The sequence below is a fragment of the Xenopus laevis genome, chromosome 4L (assembly GCF_017654675.1).
Source record: "Xenopus laevis strain J_2021 chromosome 4L, Xenopus_laevis_v10.1, whole genome shotgun sequence".
NCBI classification, from domain to species: Eukaryota; Metazoa; Chordata; class Amphibia; order Anura; family Pipidae; genus Xenopus; species Xenopus laevis.
In genome coordinates, this window is record NC_054377.1 from 127,852,195 (window position 1) to 127,869,027 (window position 16,833).

Genomic DNA, 16,833 nt, shown 5'->3' on the forward strand with positions numbered 1-16,833 from the left:
TTTTTTTTTTATTTCAGCGGTGACACCACAGAAAATGAAAAATAGCAATGTTGAAGTCCCAGGTTTAACCAACAAGTAGAATTATTTAGCGGGTGCAGGGGCTTGGGCGCTGGCTGCAAACTTTGCGTTGTTTGCCAACATTTTCTTTATTCCTTTCTTGTTGTGTTTCTTGGCAAAGCGCATGTTTCTCAAGAACTTAGGATCAACCTGAAATGGAGAACACAACATAAGCAACAATACACAATTGATTTCTGATAATAAATAAATATATATACACATATACACACACATACAGGTATGGGACCATTTATCCAGAATGCTTGGGACCTTGGGTTTTCCGGATAACGGACCTTTCTGTAATTTGGACTTTCATAAGTTTACTAGAAAATCATGTAAACATTAAATAACCCCAATAGGCTGGTTTTGCCTCCATTAATTATATATTAGTTGGGATCAAGTACAAGGTACGGTTTTATTATTACAGAGAAAAAGGAAAACATTTTAAAAAAAATATAATGTGATTTGGATAATATGGAGTCTATGTGAGATGCCTTTCCGGAATGTGGAGCTTTCTGGATAACGGGTTTCCGGATAACCGATCCTATACCTGTATATATTTTAAAAAATACCCTCGACTGTGAAAATTTAGAATTTCCTACAGATATGGACATTTTCTGCTCTCCAGAGCTGAGCTGTGTTCAAAGGGAATATTTTTTGAATATGAAAGTGGTAATGAGTTTTTGAGGTGGGATGAAGGCTTAAAGGAATTGTTCAGTATATAAATAAAAACTGGATGTCTAACATAACAGAACTACTTCCTGCAGCTCTCTTGGTTTTACCAGGCAGTAACCAATCAGTGACTTGAGAAGGAGATCACATGATCATAACGGTTTGCGTTTGCATCTGAGCTGCATGAGGAGGATCAATTGCAAGCTCACTGACCAGTTATGTCCCATGTGCCCCCCCCTTCAAGTCACTGACTAACTCAGAGTTAGAGAGCTGCAAGCAAGAAGTAGAATGTTCTGTCCTGTTAGACATCCAGTCACTCGTGTCTTTATTCATTACATTTTTGGCTAACTAACTATATTAGAAACATTTTACATATTTTGCACAGCCCATTTACCCAGTTTTAACTTTTACACTGAACTGTTCCTTTAAAATAAAAACATGAGACTCATATCCAATGGATTGAAGAGATATCATACCATGTAACTATGGTGTTGTGTGTGTCAAATGAAAGCAGCGAAATAACAGTAAAGCTGACAAATATCCCAACTCCTTCTAGTATAGCAGAAAGACAAAAGCCAGGAGGAGACTTTCTTGAAAAAGTACCTTCCAAGGTGCCACAATGTCTGCAGTCAGGTAAGGGAATGCTGAAGCACTCTGAAAAAAACTAGAAGCAATGCTATCTACTGAGAGTCCCATTATTGCCCTTCAGCAAACCCTCCAAATCAAACATTAAAACTTCTGTACAATACTTGTTGGCATAGCCTACTGAATAAGTTGCCTGAATCTGCTTATAAAGCTCAACTTTGCCGGTAGCACCTCCTTAACCTCTGGCCATACAAATTCTTGTGCTATTAACCTTTAGTTGAATGTAAGAAGACACAGATCTGAGATCATTAATCTGAACATCTAGAGCTAAAGCTATTTTGTAAAACTAGGGATGCACCGAATCCGAACCCTAATTTGCATATGCAAATTAGGGGCGGACGGGAAATCACGTGACTTTTTGTCAGAAAACAAGGAAGTAAAAAAATTTTTCACCTTCCCAGCCCTAATTTGCATATGCAAATTAGGCTTCGTATTCAGTTCGGTATTCGGCCAAATATTTCACAAAGGATTCGGGGGTTCGGCCGAATCCAAAATAGTGGATTCGGTGCATCCCTATGTAAAACGTATAAAAATAAATAAAAACTGTGGGGATTCCGGGGGTGATGCTGCCAGTAAATTCTCAAGGACTTAAAACCGGATGTCCGTTATTCTGCACATCATCAGAACAGTGAATGGAGTTCCTTGATCATTAAAGCTTAAAACTTTTTTTTTTTTAGTCAAGCATCAAAAGCACTGCTCCATACTGCTAGGAAGTTAAGGCTATTCACAGAGAAAGGAACAAGAAAAGCGAAGCACCGGGAGAATTCAGTAAAATGTAAAAAAATGAAATTTTATTCAATAGACATGTAAAAACCAGTTACAGCAGCAACCCGTGGCTGCCCGCTTAACGCGTTTCGTGGCGTCCTGCCACTTCATCAGAAGCTCACAGAGAAACCAACAGAGGAAAAAATAAAAACATATCGATAGCACTCCCCAAATACACCAACACTTACCCCCTTTAGAGATTCATATCTTTGAGATACGGGCTTCTTAATGCCATTTCTGTGCCATTTGCGAGCTGCAAAGAAAAAATAAAATGAAACCCAATAGTAGGCTATAATTTTTTTTTTATTAGTATAAAATCTGCACAGGGAAAACACACTGATATAAGAGAGTGGGGACAAAAGAAAACAAATTTGAACACTGGAATATGAAGAAACGTGTGCGGCATTAAGTTTAGTCTATTGGCCGATGTCCATGAGCCACTTTCCCATATGAGCCTCTGAACACTGTAGTCCAGGGGTGCCCAAAAGGATCTACCTTTAGCTGGTGATCAGTAGATCTGAAGACATTGTCAACAAACAACTTGTCTATATCACCCTCCTGTTTCATGCTTTTCATTCCGATATTTATTATGTTAAGGTTAAATAAGAAATAGTGGTTTGTTAAATATTAATTCTCATAAATCATCAAAGGTATAAATCAATATTTAAGTAATATTTTCCATGGAGCAGAATTCTAACAATGCTTTTACAGATGTAAATCATAATATGAAATCATGACTACAAGTAGACCTCGCAATAAGGTGGCCATACACGGAGAGATCTGCTCGTTTGGCGATATGCCCACCTTGAGGTTGGCAATATCGGGCTGATCCGATCGTGGGCCCTAGGGCCCAACGATCGGATCCTAACGCATGGGAACGGGGGTCGGATCGCGGGACCGCATCAACGAACAGATGTGGCCGAGATCCGACGGGATGTTTTGTCCCATCCGATCGAGATCGACTTTCGGCCAGATCTCGATCGGGGAAGCCCGTCGGGGGCCCCATACATGGGCCAATAAGCTGCCGACTTGGTCTGTCTGCAGCTTTTATCGGCCCGTGTATGGCCACCTTAAGTAAAGTATGGGCACTCCTGCTGTAGTCTGACAAACAACTGGATACTTGGCTAATCAATATCTTGCACTCGACAGACAAAAATAAAAGGCATTTAATGTAAGGAGTAGCAGTAGCATGTTCACACTTCATATGCAAGTATTTAAGATACAGGTATGGGATCCATTATCCAGAAACTCTCTATGAATTACATAATGGCTGTCTCACATAGAATCCATTTTATCCAAATAACCCAGAAGTTTAAAAATGATTTCCCTTTTCTCTGTAATAATAAAACAGTAGCTTGTACTTGATCCAAACTAAGATGTAATTAATCCTTATTGGAAGTAAAACCAGCCTATTGGGTTTATTTAATGTTTACATGATTTTCTGCTAGACTTGGTATGAATATTCAAATTACAGAAAGATCTGTTATCCGAAAAACCTCAGGTCCTGAGCATTATGGATAACAGGTCCCATACCTGTACTACATACACAAATAGAAATACATTTTATACAGGTGAGCCGGATAACTGTACATTTGGCCTAAATGTGAAATGTCAAATTAAACTGATTTAATGAACTGCATACATACAGACAGGAATCATGTGTTTTACATCACTTCTGACTGAATGACACAGAAATGATAAGCCATTAGGAATAGGAGGCCCACATGTACCAATAGTATCATAAGTCAGTAAAAAACAGTTATATAAAAATAGTCCCATGAGGGTTACTGTCTGAAATATTCTCTCAATTCACAGCCTTATGAAAATAATGAAGATTATGGGAATATTCAGATACTTACATTGGTTGTGAGTTGTGTGATTCTTGGACTTTGCCATGATCAATCCTGCAGAAAAACAAAATTCAAAGTTAGGACTACAGATATGTCAATTAAGTTGATAAATATTACTGGCAATCTTAGGCTACTGAGATGAAACCACAATATCCCACTGCCGAGATCATGAAATGGCAAGAATACATAAATCCTATTTCAAGTTTAGGTTTGTCAATAGACTGATCACAACTGCAACCTGTACCAACACAGCAGAGAAAGCTTATATACAAGAGAAAACTGCCAGATAAACACATATACAGTGTGAGAGGCAGTCAGAAGGGCCAATAACTCAGTCCAGATTCAGTAGGTTTACTGTGCAGTGTATGGCCAACTTATAAATAATTGCTGGAAGCTAAAGGTTCTTAGAAGTTAAACATCCATATGTAATATAAGGCACTAAGTTTGAGCAGGTGACTAGTAAAATATACCTGCTATGGGTTACTGCCCCGACACAAACTTTTTAGTAAATAACCCCAAAAGTACCACAATCTTGCTTTTATTGCCATTCAAAATAGAGCAGGACTAGGAATCAGCCTTTATCTCCACTTCTCCTACATAAATCCACAAAATCAACAACCTAACCTTCCCATATTAACTAAAGTGTTTCTCATTGCTCTGCTGGATTCTTATTCCCTTCCTCTATTATACGATGCAAAGTGCCGCAGCCCATATCACCTCAAACACTTTGACGATTCAGCTATTATTTACTACTACTACTACTACTACTACTACTACTACACAGCTACTGACCAACTGCCACATACACAACACCATCTAAAATCCCCATTTTCACCTTCAGTGCTTGTTGCTTCCATGGTCATTCATTATATAGCCTTTACATATTCTAATGTGCTTTAGGATAAGGGCACACACTGCTATTTTTGAAGATTAGTCAGTCGCCCAGCAACAAATCGCTTCTTCTTCGGGCAACTAGTCTCCCCGAACTGCCTTCCCGTCTATTTAGCTAGAATCTAAATCTCCGGCGGGATGGCACTGGGAACGCTTCGTTTTCTGTAGTCGCCTCATGAGGAAACTTCGGAAAGCCAAATGATCTGACTGCCATGCTGCCAGCGATTTCGATTCTAGCTAGGCGGGAAGGCAGTTTGGGGAGATTACTCGCCCGAAGAAGAATCGATTTGTCACTGGGCGGCTATTCTCCCCCAATAGCTTTGTGTGCCCCTGCACTTACAGAGAAAGCTTAGCCATTAACTTCAGCCTCGGGTCCAAAGGAGATCACAACCCACAGTTACACAAGCCAATACATACATTGCAAAGCAACATAAACTGTCATGGAGGACAGGCTGGCCAGATCCCCAATAACCAAGAAGAATGATGAGAAGTGTTGTAGGAGTGCATTCAAACCTTTGTAGCCCTACAGAATATAGTTTTATCAGTGTCTCCGCAATTACATGGGCAGCCTCATATCCTCTTGCAATGAATGGAAGTGTCCATGAAACCTAAATGAGCAACATCTGACCAACCTCGTGAGTAATACGTCCACTTGGACGATAACAGATAAAAGATAACTAACATTACTTTGAACTGTAAACAGTTCGGTGTTAACACTATTTAGTCACTGGTTTGAAAGCCCTACTGGGGGCAGTGTCAGCCAATGAGCAGGCACCAAACCTACAACAATAATACTACAAGCTTTCTCCCAAGCTGGAATGTGGGTGCTGTGACCTGTACAACAGATGGCAGATTAGTGGTCCTACATATAAATCACCAATATATTCCTCAGCACTGTACAATCAAAGTGTGTGTATACATTAATCCTAGAGACTGAATACACTTGTACCTGGGTGTAAAGAAGACCCTAGCCATGAAAAACTGTTAGGGCCAGGCTACTATAGGTCCCAAAAGCAGTGAATGAGGGGAGACAGCTTTAAATTAACTTTAAGTATGATGTAGAGAGTGATATTCTGAGACAATTTGCCATTTGTTTTCTTTTTTTTTATTATTTGTAGTTTTTGAGTTATTTAGCTTTTTATTCAGTCGCTCTCCAGTTTGTAATCTCAGTTGTCTAGTTGCTAGGGTGCAAATTGACCTAGCAACCATGCATTGATTTGATTAAGAGACTAGAATATAAATAGGAGAGGGCCAGAATAGACAGATGAGTAATAAAAAAGTAGCAATAATAATAAATGTGTAGCCTTACAGAGCATTTGATATTTAGATGGGGTCAGTGACCCCCCATTTGAAAGAACTAGAAAAATAATAAAGCCCAATTGAAAAGTTGCTTAGAATTGAGCATCCTATAACATACTAAGTGTTAATTTAAAGGTGAGCCACCCTTTCAAGGCAAGTGTTGGGTTTAGGGATAAAGTCATGTGAATGGTTAGGATTCTCTTAGCAGTTTCTAAATCTTATAAGAGAAAGTGGGTCCCTGACCAAATGCTGGTACTTAAGAGGAGTTTGTGCCAAAAACAGGCAGAACCTCGCTGCGTCACACCAAGCCATAAGCACCAACAGAACTGCTATAAACCCAGTCCCCCATGGTTAAACATAAAACAGTGTTCCTCCCCATGATCTACCCGCAGTTTAGCACATCATTCCGCCCAACCTGCACAGAACGAAGATAAATATCACCCCCTCCCGCCTCCATAATGTCTCCGTTAAACAAGCAGGACCCCTCGGTGCCAATAGAGTGTTCCGTTGATCAGGATGGCATCAGATTTAGCAAAGCTGCTCGTACTCACAGTGTCTCTCGGAAAGGCTCACAAACCGGAAGAGGACGGACAGCTGCAATGCACGCCGGGACGTCACACGTCTTGGTCCTACAGTAATAACTTCCTCCACAAATAAAACCTCTGAAAGCTCGTTCCTTTCTGATCTGTTGATTTTTTTTTTACTCCCTGCAAGGGCGTGCGTTAATTGTTCGGTGAAGTAGGCAGTGGGTGCCGGTGCAACCACAATAGCGAAAACTGTTTGACTGGAAAGGTTGCTAATTCCTAATTGATTGTAATAGGGCAGGAGCCGCGGGAAATGGTTGGGAGTCATAAATAAATAATGTCCAGCCTGCAACACATGGGGTGGTCTTAACTTATATCTTGATAATATACAGGAGCTCGGGGGGCCTACACTGGCTGCAACAGCAAAGGCCCTTCTTACTCCCGCACGGGATTCGGTTCAGGATTCAACCTTTTTCAGCAGGATTTGTATGCGGCCGAATCCTTCTGCCAGACCGAACTGAATCTTAATTTGCATATGCAAATTAGGGTCAGGGAGAGAAATCGTGTGCCTTTGTCACAAAACAAGGAAGTAAAAAAATTTTCCCCTTCTCACCCCTAATTTGCAAATGAAAATTAGGATTCGATTCGCTATTCGGCCGAATCTTTCGCAAATGATTTGGGGGTTCTTCCGAATCCAAAATAGTGGATTTGGTGCATCTCTACTTTTTTCCCTATTAACATTGGGAGCAACCATAATTTTTACCGGCTATGTCGGATAAAATAATGGCCAGGTAGGGTTGCCACCTTTGCTGGAAAAAAATACCGGCCTTCCTATTTATTTATCTTTTTTCCCTATTAATAACAGTGTGATCAGCCATCATTTTTCCAGGCCAGGCCGGTAAAATACCGGCAACCCTATGGCCAGGTGGCAACCTTACCTACTGGCCCAGTCTGACCCTAAAAATATATATATTAATAGCATCAAGTTGAATTTGAATGAAGTGAGAGATGGCAGCCTTGTTACAACATCACTCAACAGCCGGCTTTGCAGAATTTACAATTTAGAAATACTCAATTTTACCCCTGCTCCAGTCACCTAAGCAAGAGCCGCGTTTCCCTCTTAGACCGATTAAAATAAATTATCCGAATATGTAGTCATGTCAAAGAACAATCTGGTTTCCAGATAAGAGATCCCATCCCTGTAATATCAAATAATCACCAAATCAATCAAAATGAGGATGCTGATAAAAATATTAATTTAAGGAGCAGGCGTTACTCCTTGCCCCCAGGATGTGATGTGGGGTAGTGCTCCCTTTCCTCCTTCAATTGGGTGACAGTGTCTAGAATATAAAGCACAAGCCAGTGGTGGACTCTGTCATGAACCTGTCACTTTCAATCACTGATAAATATAAAATTACACTTATAACCACTGACACCATAAGTGCCACAATATCCCGTCCCACTGTATGTTCTGCTGTGACCCATGTCATTGAAACAAAATAAAAAGAACACACATCCATCCTTTTTGTGACACCTGCCTACTGCTAGCTAATCCACAGGAAGTCGAAAAAACTCACCTGAAGCCTCCAAGATGGCAATTTGACGAGTCCCCCAATCAACTACTTGTGTTAATTTCAGTAATTTTTTTCTGTTGACCCTTACTGGAAACTATTAAAAGTGTCAGTTAAATGTGGATTATTGTTTATTAACAGACAGATATTTTTACATCGGATGAAATTGGACTGGGTTATTGTCCAATTATTATTAGTAACTACAAAGCCTCGGCTTTCCTCTCATATTGAACCAATTCTGTTCAATTTCTCCATAATCATAAAAACAAACTGTTATCGGTAAACCATTTTGGATGGTGTTTGCTATCCTTCACCAAGGAGCAGATTTATTAAGGGTCGAGGTGAAAATTCGATTTCTTTGGTCAAAACTCTCAAATTTGAATTGTGAATTATCCAAACTTGACTTGAATTTTAATTTAGAGATTTATCATACTCATTGAGAAAGGCTAGAGCGCAGTTTTTTGCTGAATAAACACCATCCTGACGACGGTTCCAGGTGAGCCGAGACACGTTTATACACCATGCACCAATAAACAACCTTTTTGATACACGCTGGATGGCGTCTGCTGTGCGTGCTTTCATGGACTGGAAAATATATATATATATATATATAGACGTGATTCCTCCACCATTCCTCTTACTAGCGGCCCTGTATGAAAGAACTTTTTTAATTAAAACACGAGACACTTATATTCTAAACACGAGGAGGTTTTTAAGCAAGTACAGTCAGACTAACGATATGGGCACTGTCACACTCACGGGTTAATATGTACAGGATATTATCACTACTTACCAGCATTGATTGGAGATATGTTGTGGCACTACAAGGGGAAGTGGCCCCAGTAGCGGATACATTTTATACACTCCTACTATGACTCACTAATGATTGAATGACGTCACTGACTGTGTGTTTGGCGCCATTTTTGTGTTTAAATTCAGTTTGTTTGTTGAGCACTGTGTACCCCACCTGAGGAAGGTTCTTGTATTTGAACCGAAACGTCGAATAAACTTTTTACCACTTTTTTGCATCAAATAAGCCCTGTGTTGTGCGGTTCATTGAGATTGGTTTATATATATATATATATATACACACACACTACTTCCTATACTATTTACAGTCTTGTAAAAAAAAATTTACTTTAGTAAATTTACAATTTCCTACTTGTCTGTACACATGTCATTCTTAATTTGAGGCATGTCTCTGCCTCCCTTTATCTGGTGAATTGATCCCAATAATATTAGAAGATAACTCCAACCATCCCCATTTGAATACATACACATAGGGGCCGATTCATGAAGCTCGAGTGAAGGATTCGAATTGAAAAAACTTCGAATTTCGAAGTGTTTTTGGGCTACTTGGACCATCGAATGGGCTACTTCGACCTTCGATTACGACTTCGACCACGAATCGAAGGATTCGAACTAAAAATCGTTCGACTATTCGACCATTCGATAATCGAAGTACTGTCTCTTTAAAAAAAACTTCGACCCCCTACTTCGGCAGCTAAAAGCTACCGAAGTCAATGTTAGCCTATGGGGAAGGTCCCCATAGGCTTGCCTATGTTTTTTTGATCGAAGGATATTCCTTCGATCGTTGGATTTAAATCCTTCGAAACGTTCGATTCGAAGGATTTAATCGTTCGATCGAAGGAATAATCCTTCGATCGTTCGATCGTAGGCTTTGCGCTAAATCCTTCGACTTCGATATTCGAAGTCGAAGGATTTTAGTTCCTAGTCGAATATCGAGGGTTAATTAACCCTCGATATTCGACCCTTCATACATCTGCCCCATAGTCTCTCTTTCTCTCTGTTCACATTTGTAAAAGAAAAAGTACTGTCTTTCCCTGGAAACATATTTCCGTTCCATTATTTTAGCTAATCTAACATCTGTATATATACTTTCATCAAATAAATATGCTACTTTTGTATTCACTGTGCTGCCCATTGGGCTTATATAGCTCTTTAACCCTTTCCCTGCCAGCCGTTTTGTCCTAGATGTGAACATCTACTGCCAAGCAGTTTTTAGATATTTTGCACTCTTTCACTTTAAGGGCTTTTCCTGGGGTGGTCTTTTAGTTAACCCAGGAAAACAATATATTGTTTTTTTCAGGAGAACCTGAACTTTCACAATATGCAAGAATTTTGGTGTAATTCTACTTCTCTAAAAAAATATTGGATTCTAAGTGTCAAATAAAATGAAAAAAATCATGTTGCACGAAGAACAATCACATATATCAGAAACATCATTCATTTTATGTACGAGAACACAGCCGATTTAGAAAGGTCTATGTCTCCTGAACGCGACAATACCAAATATATATAGTTTTATGGAGATTTCTCACTTGTATAGCTCAAAATCTACAAGCAGTACACAACCAAATTTCCAAAGCAACACTCTCCAAATGGCATACTTTTGATTTCAAGGCCAAACATTCCGCTAACAGTAGGTTTACCCTAGAAAACTACCCATTACTAGAAAGAACAGATTCTGGTGAATCAAAAATGGGTAGAAATATCTTTGTACTCCAAACCACCAAGTTGCAATTGTTTCCTAAAGTTATAATGTTTTATAGAAATTGGTGAATTTTTTGAAAAATGACCTCAAAGCTTCCACTCTACAGCAACATATCTCCCACACATCATTAGGTATCAATGTAAAACACCCCAAATATAAAATCCTGGGTCCACTGAACAGTTTGATGCCCAATATGAATAGATGTACCCAAGCACGTGGCATAGGAGGCCCCAAAAGGAAGACCCCCCGTTTGTTCTGTCATTTCAGATACTGCAAATTCAACACATTTACATCGTTTTGGGGGGCAGCAAAGGTAGAAAAAAGTACGTTCACCCCAGAAAACCATATATTTTCGGAAAGTACACATTCCCCTGAATCCAAATTGGGTATGCATGTCTTTCTACACCAAAGTACCAAGCGGCAAACCATTCCTAAATTTGGTGATTTTGGCGACATTTCCAAAAATCACCTAAAAATTTCTACCCTGCAGCATCGTATTACCCACATACTTTTAGGTATCAAGAGAAATCACCCCAAATATGAAAGCCTAGGGTCCTCTGAACAGTTTCATGCCCAATATGTATAGGTGTACCCAAGCACGTGGCATATAGGGGCCCTAAAAAGAAGACCCCCATATAGTCTTGACATTTCAGGTACTGCAAAATCAACACATTTACATTGTTTTGGGGGGGGGCAAAAGTAGAAAACAGTAAATTCACCCCAGAAAACCATATATTTTCGGAAAGTACACATTCCCACGAATCCAAATTGGGTATGCATGTCTTTCTACGCCAAAGTACCAAGCCGCAAATCATTCCTAAATTTGGTGATTTAGGTGACATTTCCAAAAATCACCTCAAAATATCTACTCTGCAGCATCGTATTACCCACATACTTTTAGGTATCAAGACAAATCACCCCAAATATGAAAGCCTAGGGTCCTCTGAACAGTTTGATGCCCAATATGTATAGGTGTACCCAAGCACGTGGCATATAGGGGCCCTAAAAAGAAGACCCCCATATAGTCTTGACATTTCAGGTACTGCAAAATCAACACATTTACATTGTTTTGGGGGGGGGCAAAAGTAGAAAACAGTAAATTCACCCCAGAAAACCATATATTTTCGGAAAGTACACATTCCCACGAATCCAAATTGGGTATGCATGTCTTTCTACGCCAAAGTACCAAGCCGCAAATCATTCCTAAATTTGGTGCTTTAGGTGACATTTCCAAAAATCACCTCAAAATATCTACCCTGCAGCATCGTATTACCCACATACTTTTAGGTATCAAGACAAATCACCCCAAATATGAAAGCCTAGGGTCCTCTGAACAGTTTGATGCCCGATATGTATAGGTGTACCCAAGCACGTGGCATACAGGGGCCCCAAAAGGAAGACCCCCATATAGTCTGTCATTTCAGGTACTGCAAAATCAACACATTTACATCGTTTTGGGGGGGGCAAAAGTAGAAAACAGTAAGTTCACCCCAGAAAACCATATATTTTCGGAAAGTACACATTCCCACAAATTCAAATTGGGTATGCATGTCTTTCTACGCCAAAGTACCAAGCCGCAAATCATTCCTAAATTTGGTGATTTTGGTGACATTTCCAAAAATCACCTCAAAATATCTACCCTGCAGCATCGTATTACCCACATACTTTTAGGTATCCAGAGAAATCACCCCAAATATGAAAGCCTAGGGTCCTCTGAACAGTTTGATGCCCGATATGTATAGGTGTACCCAAGCACGTGGCATACAGGGGCCCCAAAAGGAAGACCCCCATATAGTCTGTCATTTCAGGTACTGCAAAATCAACACATTTACATCGTTTTGGGGGGGGGGGCAAAAGTAGAAAACAGTAAGTTCACCCCAGAAAACCATATATTTTCGGAAAGTACACATTCCAACGAATCCAAATTGGGTATGCATGTCTTTCTACGCCAAAGTACCAAGCCGCAAATCATTCCTAAATTTGGTGATTTTGGTGACATTTCCAAAAATCACCTCAAAATATCTACTCTGCAGCATCGTATTACCCACATACTTTTAGGTATCAAGAGAAATCACCCCAAATATGAAAGCCTAGGGTCCTCTGAACAGTTTGATGCCCAATATGTATAGGTGTACCCAAGCACGTGGCATATAGGGGCCCTAAAATGAAGACCCCCCCTTGTAAGTTCTGTCATTTCAGGTACTGCAAAATCAACACATTTACATCGTTTTGGGGGGGGGGCAAAGGTAGAAAAAAGTAAGTTCACCCCAGAAAACCATATATTTTCGGAAAGTAAACATTCCCACGAATCTAAATTGGGTATGCATGTCTTTGTACTCCAAAGTACCAAGCCGCAAACCATTCCTAAATTTGGTGATTTTGGGGACATTTCCAAAAATGACTTCAAAATTTCGACCCTGCAGCATCGTATTACCCACATACTTTTAGGTATCAAGACAAATCACCCCAAATATGAAAGCCTGGGGTCCTCTGAACAGTTTGATGCCCAATATGTATAGGTGTACCCAAGCACGTGGCGTATAGGGGCCCCAAAACGAAGACCCCCATATGGTCTGTCATTTCAGGTACTGCAAAATCAACACATTTACATTGTTTTGAGGGGGGCAAATGTAGAAAAAAGTAAGTTCACCCCAGAAAACCATATATTTTCGGAAAGTACACATTCCCACGGATCTAAATTGGGTATGCATGTCTTTGTACTCCAAAGTACCAAGCCGCAAACCATTCCTAAATTTGGGGATTTTGGGGACATTTCCAAAAATGACTTCAAAATATCTACCCTGCAGCATCGTATTACCCACATACTTTTAGGTATCAAGAGAAATCACCCCAAATATGAAAGCCTAGGGTCCTCTGAACAGTTTGATGCCCAATATGTATAGGTTTACCCAAGCACGTGGCATACAGGGGCCCCAAAAGAAAGACCCCCATATGGTCTGTCATTTCAGGTACTGCAAAATCAACACATTTACATTGTTTTTGGGGGGGGGGCAAAGGTAGAAAAAAGTAAGTTCACCCCATAAAACCATATATTTTCGGAAAGTACACATTCCTGCAAATCCAAATCGGGTATGGATGTCTTTGTACTCCAAAGTACCAAGCCGCAAACCATTTCTAAATTTGGTGATTTTGGTGACATTTCCAAAAATCACCTCAAAATTTTCACCCTCTAGCATCGTAGTTCCCACATACTTTTAGGTATCAAGAGAAATCACCCCAAATATGAAAGCCTGGGGTCCTCTGAACAGTTTGATGCCCAATATGTATAGGTGTACCCAAGCACGTGGCATATAGGGCCCCAAAACAAAGACCCCCAAATGGTCTGTCATTTCAGGTACTGCAAAATCAACACATTTACATTGTTTTGGGGGGGCAAAGGTAGAAAAAAGTGCGTTCACCCCATAAAACCATATATTTTTGGAAAGTACACATTCCTGCAAATCCAAATTGGGTATGCATGTCTTTGTACTCCAAAGTACCAAGTCGCAAGCCTTTCCTAAATTTGGCGATAAAAGCAACTGTTTTTACATTTCTGAAAATCGCCTAAAAATATTGCAATTGGCCGCATTTATCTCACCCAATTTCTTACATACAATTGTAAAACACCATAAATATTGATGCCAAGGGTCTACTGAACAGTTTGATGCCCAATATGCATAGATATACCAAGGCAGCTGGCATGTGCGGACCCCAAATAAAAATAGTGAATATGAGTTTTCTCCGCTGCCGATTCGCCTTCTGTGAACATAGACCCTTGACTTCATATTATTTGCCTCAAGACCCTCCTAACAGCAATGACCCCCCAAAACCATACATTTTTGGAAAGTACACATTCTGCCGATTCCAACAAAGATAACGACGTCTTTCTACACGAAACTACCAAACTGCAAAGCTTTTCTAAACATATAGGTTTTTACAACATTTCTGAAAATCGCCTAAAAATGTTGCAGTTTGCCGCATTTATCACACACAATGTTTTACGTACAAAGAAAAATCTCTCTAAATATGGACGTCAGAGGTCTAATAAATAGTTTGATGCCCAATATGTATAGATTTACCAAAGTATGTGTTGTGTATGGACCCCAAATGAAAAACGTGCCTATGAATTTTCACGCTAGCCAACTAAGCTGCAGAAAAGAGAACCCTAACTGTACGTTATGTGCCGTAAGACCCCCAAACTGTAAAAAGACCCCCAGAAACCCATATATTTTTGGAAAGCACATATTTTGGCGGATCAAACTAAGTAAAATCTATCTTTCTATACCAAAGCACCAAACAGCAAAACGATACTAAAGATACATAAGGAACAATAATGCAGGGATAAAATTGCAATAAAACCACAAAAATAGCGTAAATCAATGAAATAACAAAATAATTGTTCTGACAGCGTAATTAGTGGCCGAAATCGATTATCCAATAGTCACGCTGCCAAAATAACACGTTTTTAGGCAAAAAAAACAAAAGATAACAGTATAATGAATTCGTAAAAAAAAAAAAAACACCTGTTTGTGTATACATATTTGTGCACTAATAAAGGTTATCTGAGTGTGCAAATACATGTAAATAAGTGTAAATAAGTGTAAATAACTGTACAAAAGGGACCAAGTGTGCTAAAATTAAAAAAAATTTTTTTAAAAAATTCCAATCTTTACTAAAATGCATAAATGTACTGTAAGTATGTGTAGGTGCAGGTAAGTGTGTAAAAAAAACGTGCACTTACCGTTTTTGGAGCAGGAGAATCGCTGTCTTCTTTGGAGGAGTCCTGGCAGCGTGTCTGCAGAGTTGCTGCGCAGCAGGAAGTGCGTGGGCGGCTCTGCAGGCAGGAAGAAGGTGAGTGTAGTAGCAGACGCTCCATGCGATGCGTCTGCTACTTTGAAGTCGGATCTGCGACAATCGAGTCGCAGATCCGACTTGACAGCCCCCCAGCCTCGTTGCCTAGGGGGCTGTCTTCTCTCCCCACTCTCTGCGGAGGCGGCAAAAGCCGCCGAAGCAGAGAGAGAGCTCAGCTGCCAAAGAACGTACAATGTACGTTCTTGGCAGCCTGAGCATTTGCCTGCCAGCACGTACGCCGTACGTGCTTGGCAGGCAAAGGGTTAAATATACTATTGACAGCCCAGTCTTACATATTCTGTTTAGTTTAGTTTACTTCATTCAGAGCCATGTAGTTTTAACTTATTAGCTTCATTCAACTCATGTCACTGATTCAAGTGAGTCATGTGATCATAGTGTGGGCAGCCATTACTTCCCTTCAGAGTGGCAGCCATTTTCTACCTTGTTCAGCCTAGGGTGTGAAGGTATTCTGTTTTTACCTCAAGGAAACATCTTTTGGATTATAATTTCTTGGATCAATTCTTCAATAAATGTCAAGGAATTAAAGCTCATCTAAAGGCCGTGTTCTTGTGAGTAAGCTACTGCTAAATGCAAGTTAAATCCAATTTCTACCGCGACTTACTGGAGGCAGAATAGTAAAAGCAGACTCCTTGCACCCTGTGCTAGTAAAGATTGCATTTTAGTTAAAAAGTAACATTTAGACTTGTTTCGTGTTGTACAGCAAGCCTGCTTACAGGATTGAATTGAGCATTGCCTGCCTGCTTATACTTTGCTAATGTGGGACTGTTACTGAAAAAAATGCTCATGTCTGTTGACAGCCAGGCCCGGATTTGCGGCAAGGCCGCACAGGCCCGGGCCTAGGGCGGCAAAAAAATAGGGGCGGCATGCCGCCCAGCCGCATTATGGGGACGCGTGCGTCCCCATTCATTTACAGCAGCTGCGCCGGCGTTTTTTCGCCAGCGCGCTGGGAAAGTGAGGTGAGGTGGGCGCTAGGACCGCGCGGCCGCCTGGTCGGACCGCGCGGCCTAGGGGCGCGCCTCAGTGAAATCCGGCGCTGTTGACAGCTGTTGCTAAGCCTGCTATTCAAACTTGCTCTAAACTAAAAATATGGTTAACAGGATTTTTGCATTCATACAGTATCTTCAGAGACTGATATAATTACAACACCTGTGATAAATTTTTTTTTGAAAGCT

General features: G+C 40.3%; 1 protein-coding gene across 2 annotated transcripts; it reads right to left on the reverse strand.

The window, feature by feature from the left end:
• rpl29.L (ribosomal protein L29 L homeolog) lies at nt 1-6,845 on the reverse strand. Of its 2 annotated transcripts, none has more exon segments than NM_001171678.1 (4): nt 1-207; nt 2,328-2,392; nt 3,999-4,043; nt 6,595-6,629. In NM_001171678.1, coding segments are annotated over 3 exon segments (228 nt in total). In that variant the 5' UTR covers nt 4,036-4,043; nt 6,595-6,629; the 3' UTR covers nt 1-81.
• Nucleotides 6,846-16,833: the final 9,988 nt, after the last annotated feature.

What these genes read in the sequence shown, in the direction of transcription:
- rpl29.L (XM_018256449.2), bottom strand. Translation starts at nt 4,035, where the DNA reads ATGGCAAAGTCCAAGAATCACACAACTCACAACCAAT. An exon ending in TCACACAACTCACAACCAAT is followed by an intron (nt 2,393 to 3,998) that starts GTAAGTATCTGA and finishes TTTTCTTTGCAG; the next exon opens with CTCGCAAATGGCACAGAAAT. An exon ending in GATATGAATCTCTAAAGGGG is followed by an intron (nt 208 to 2,327) that starts GTAAGTGTTGGT and finishes TCTCCATTTCAG; the next exon opens with GTTGATCCTAAGTTCTTGAG.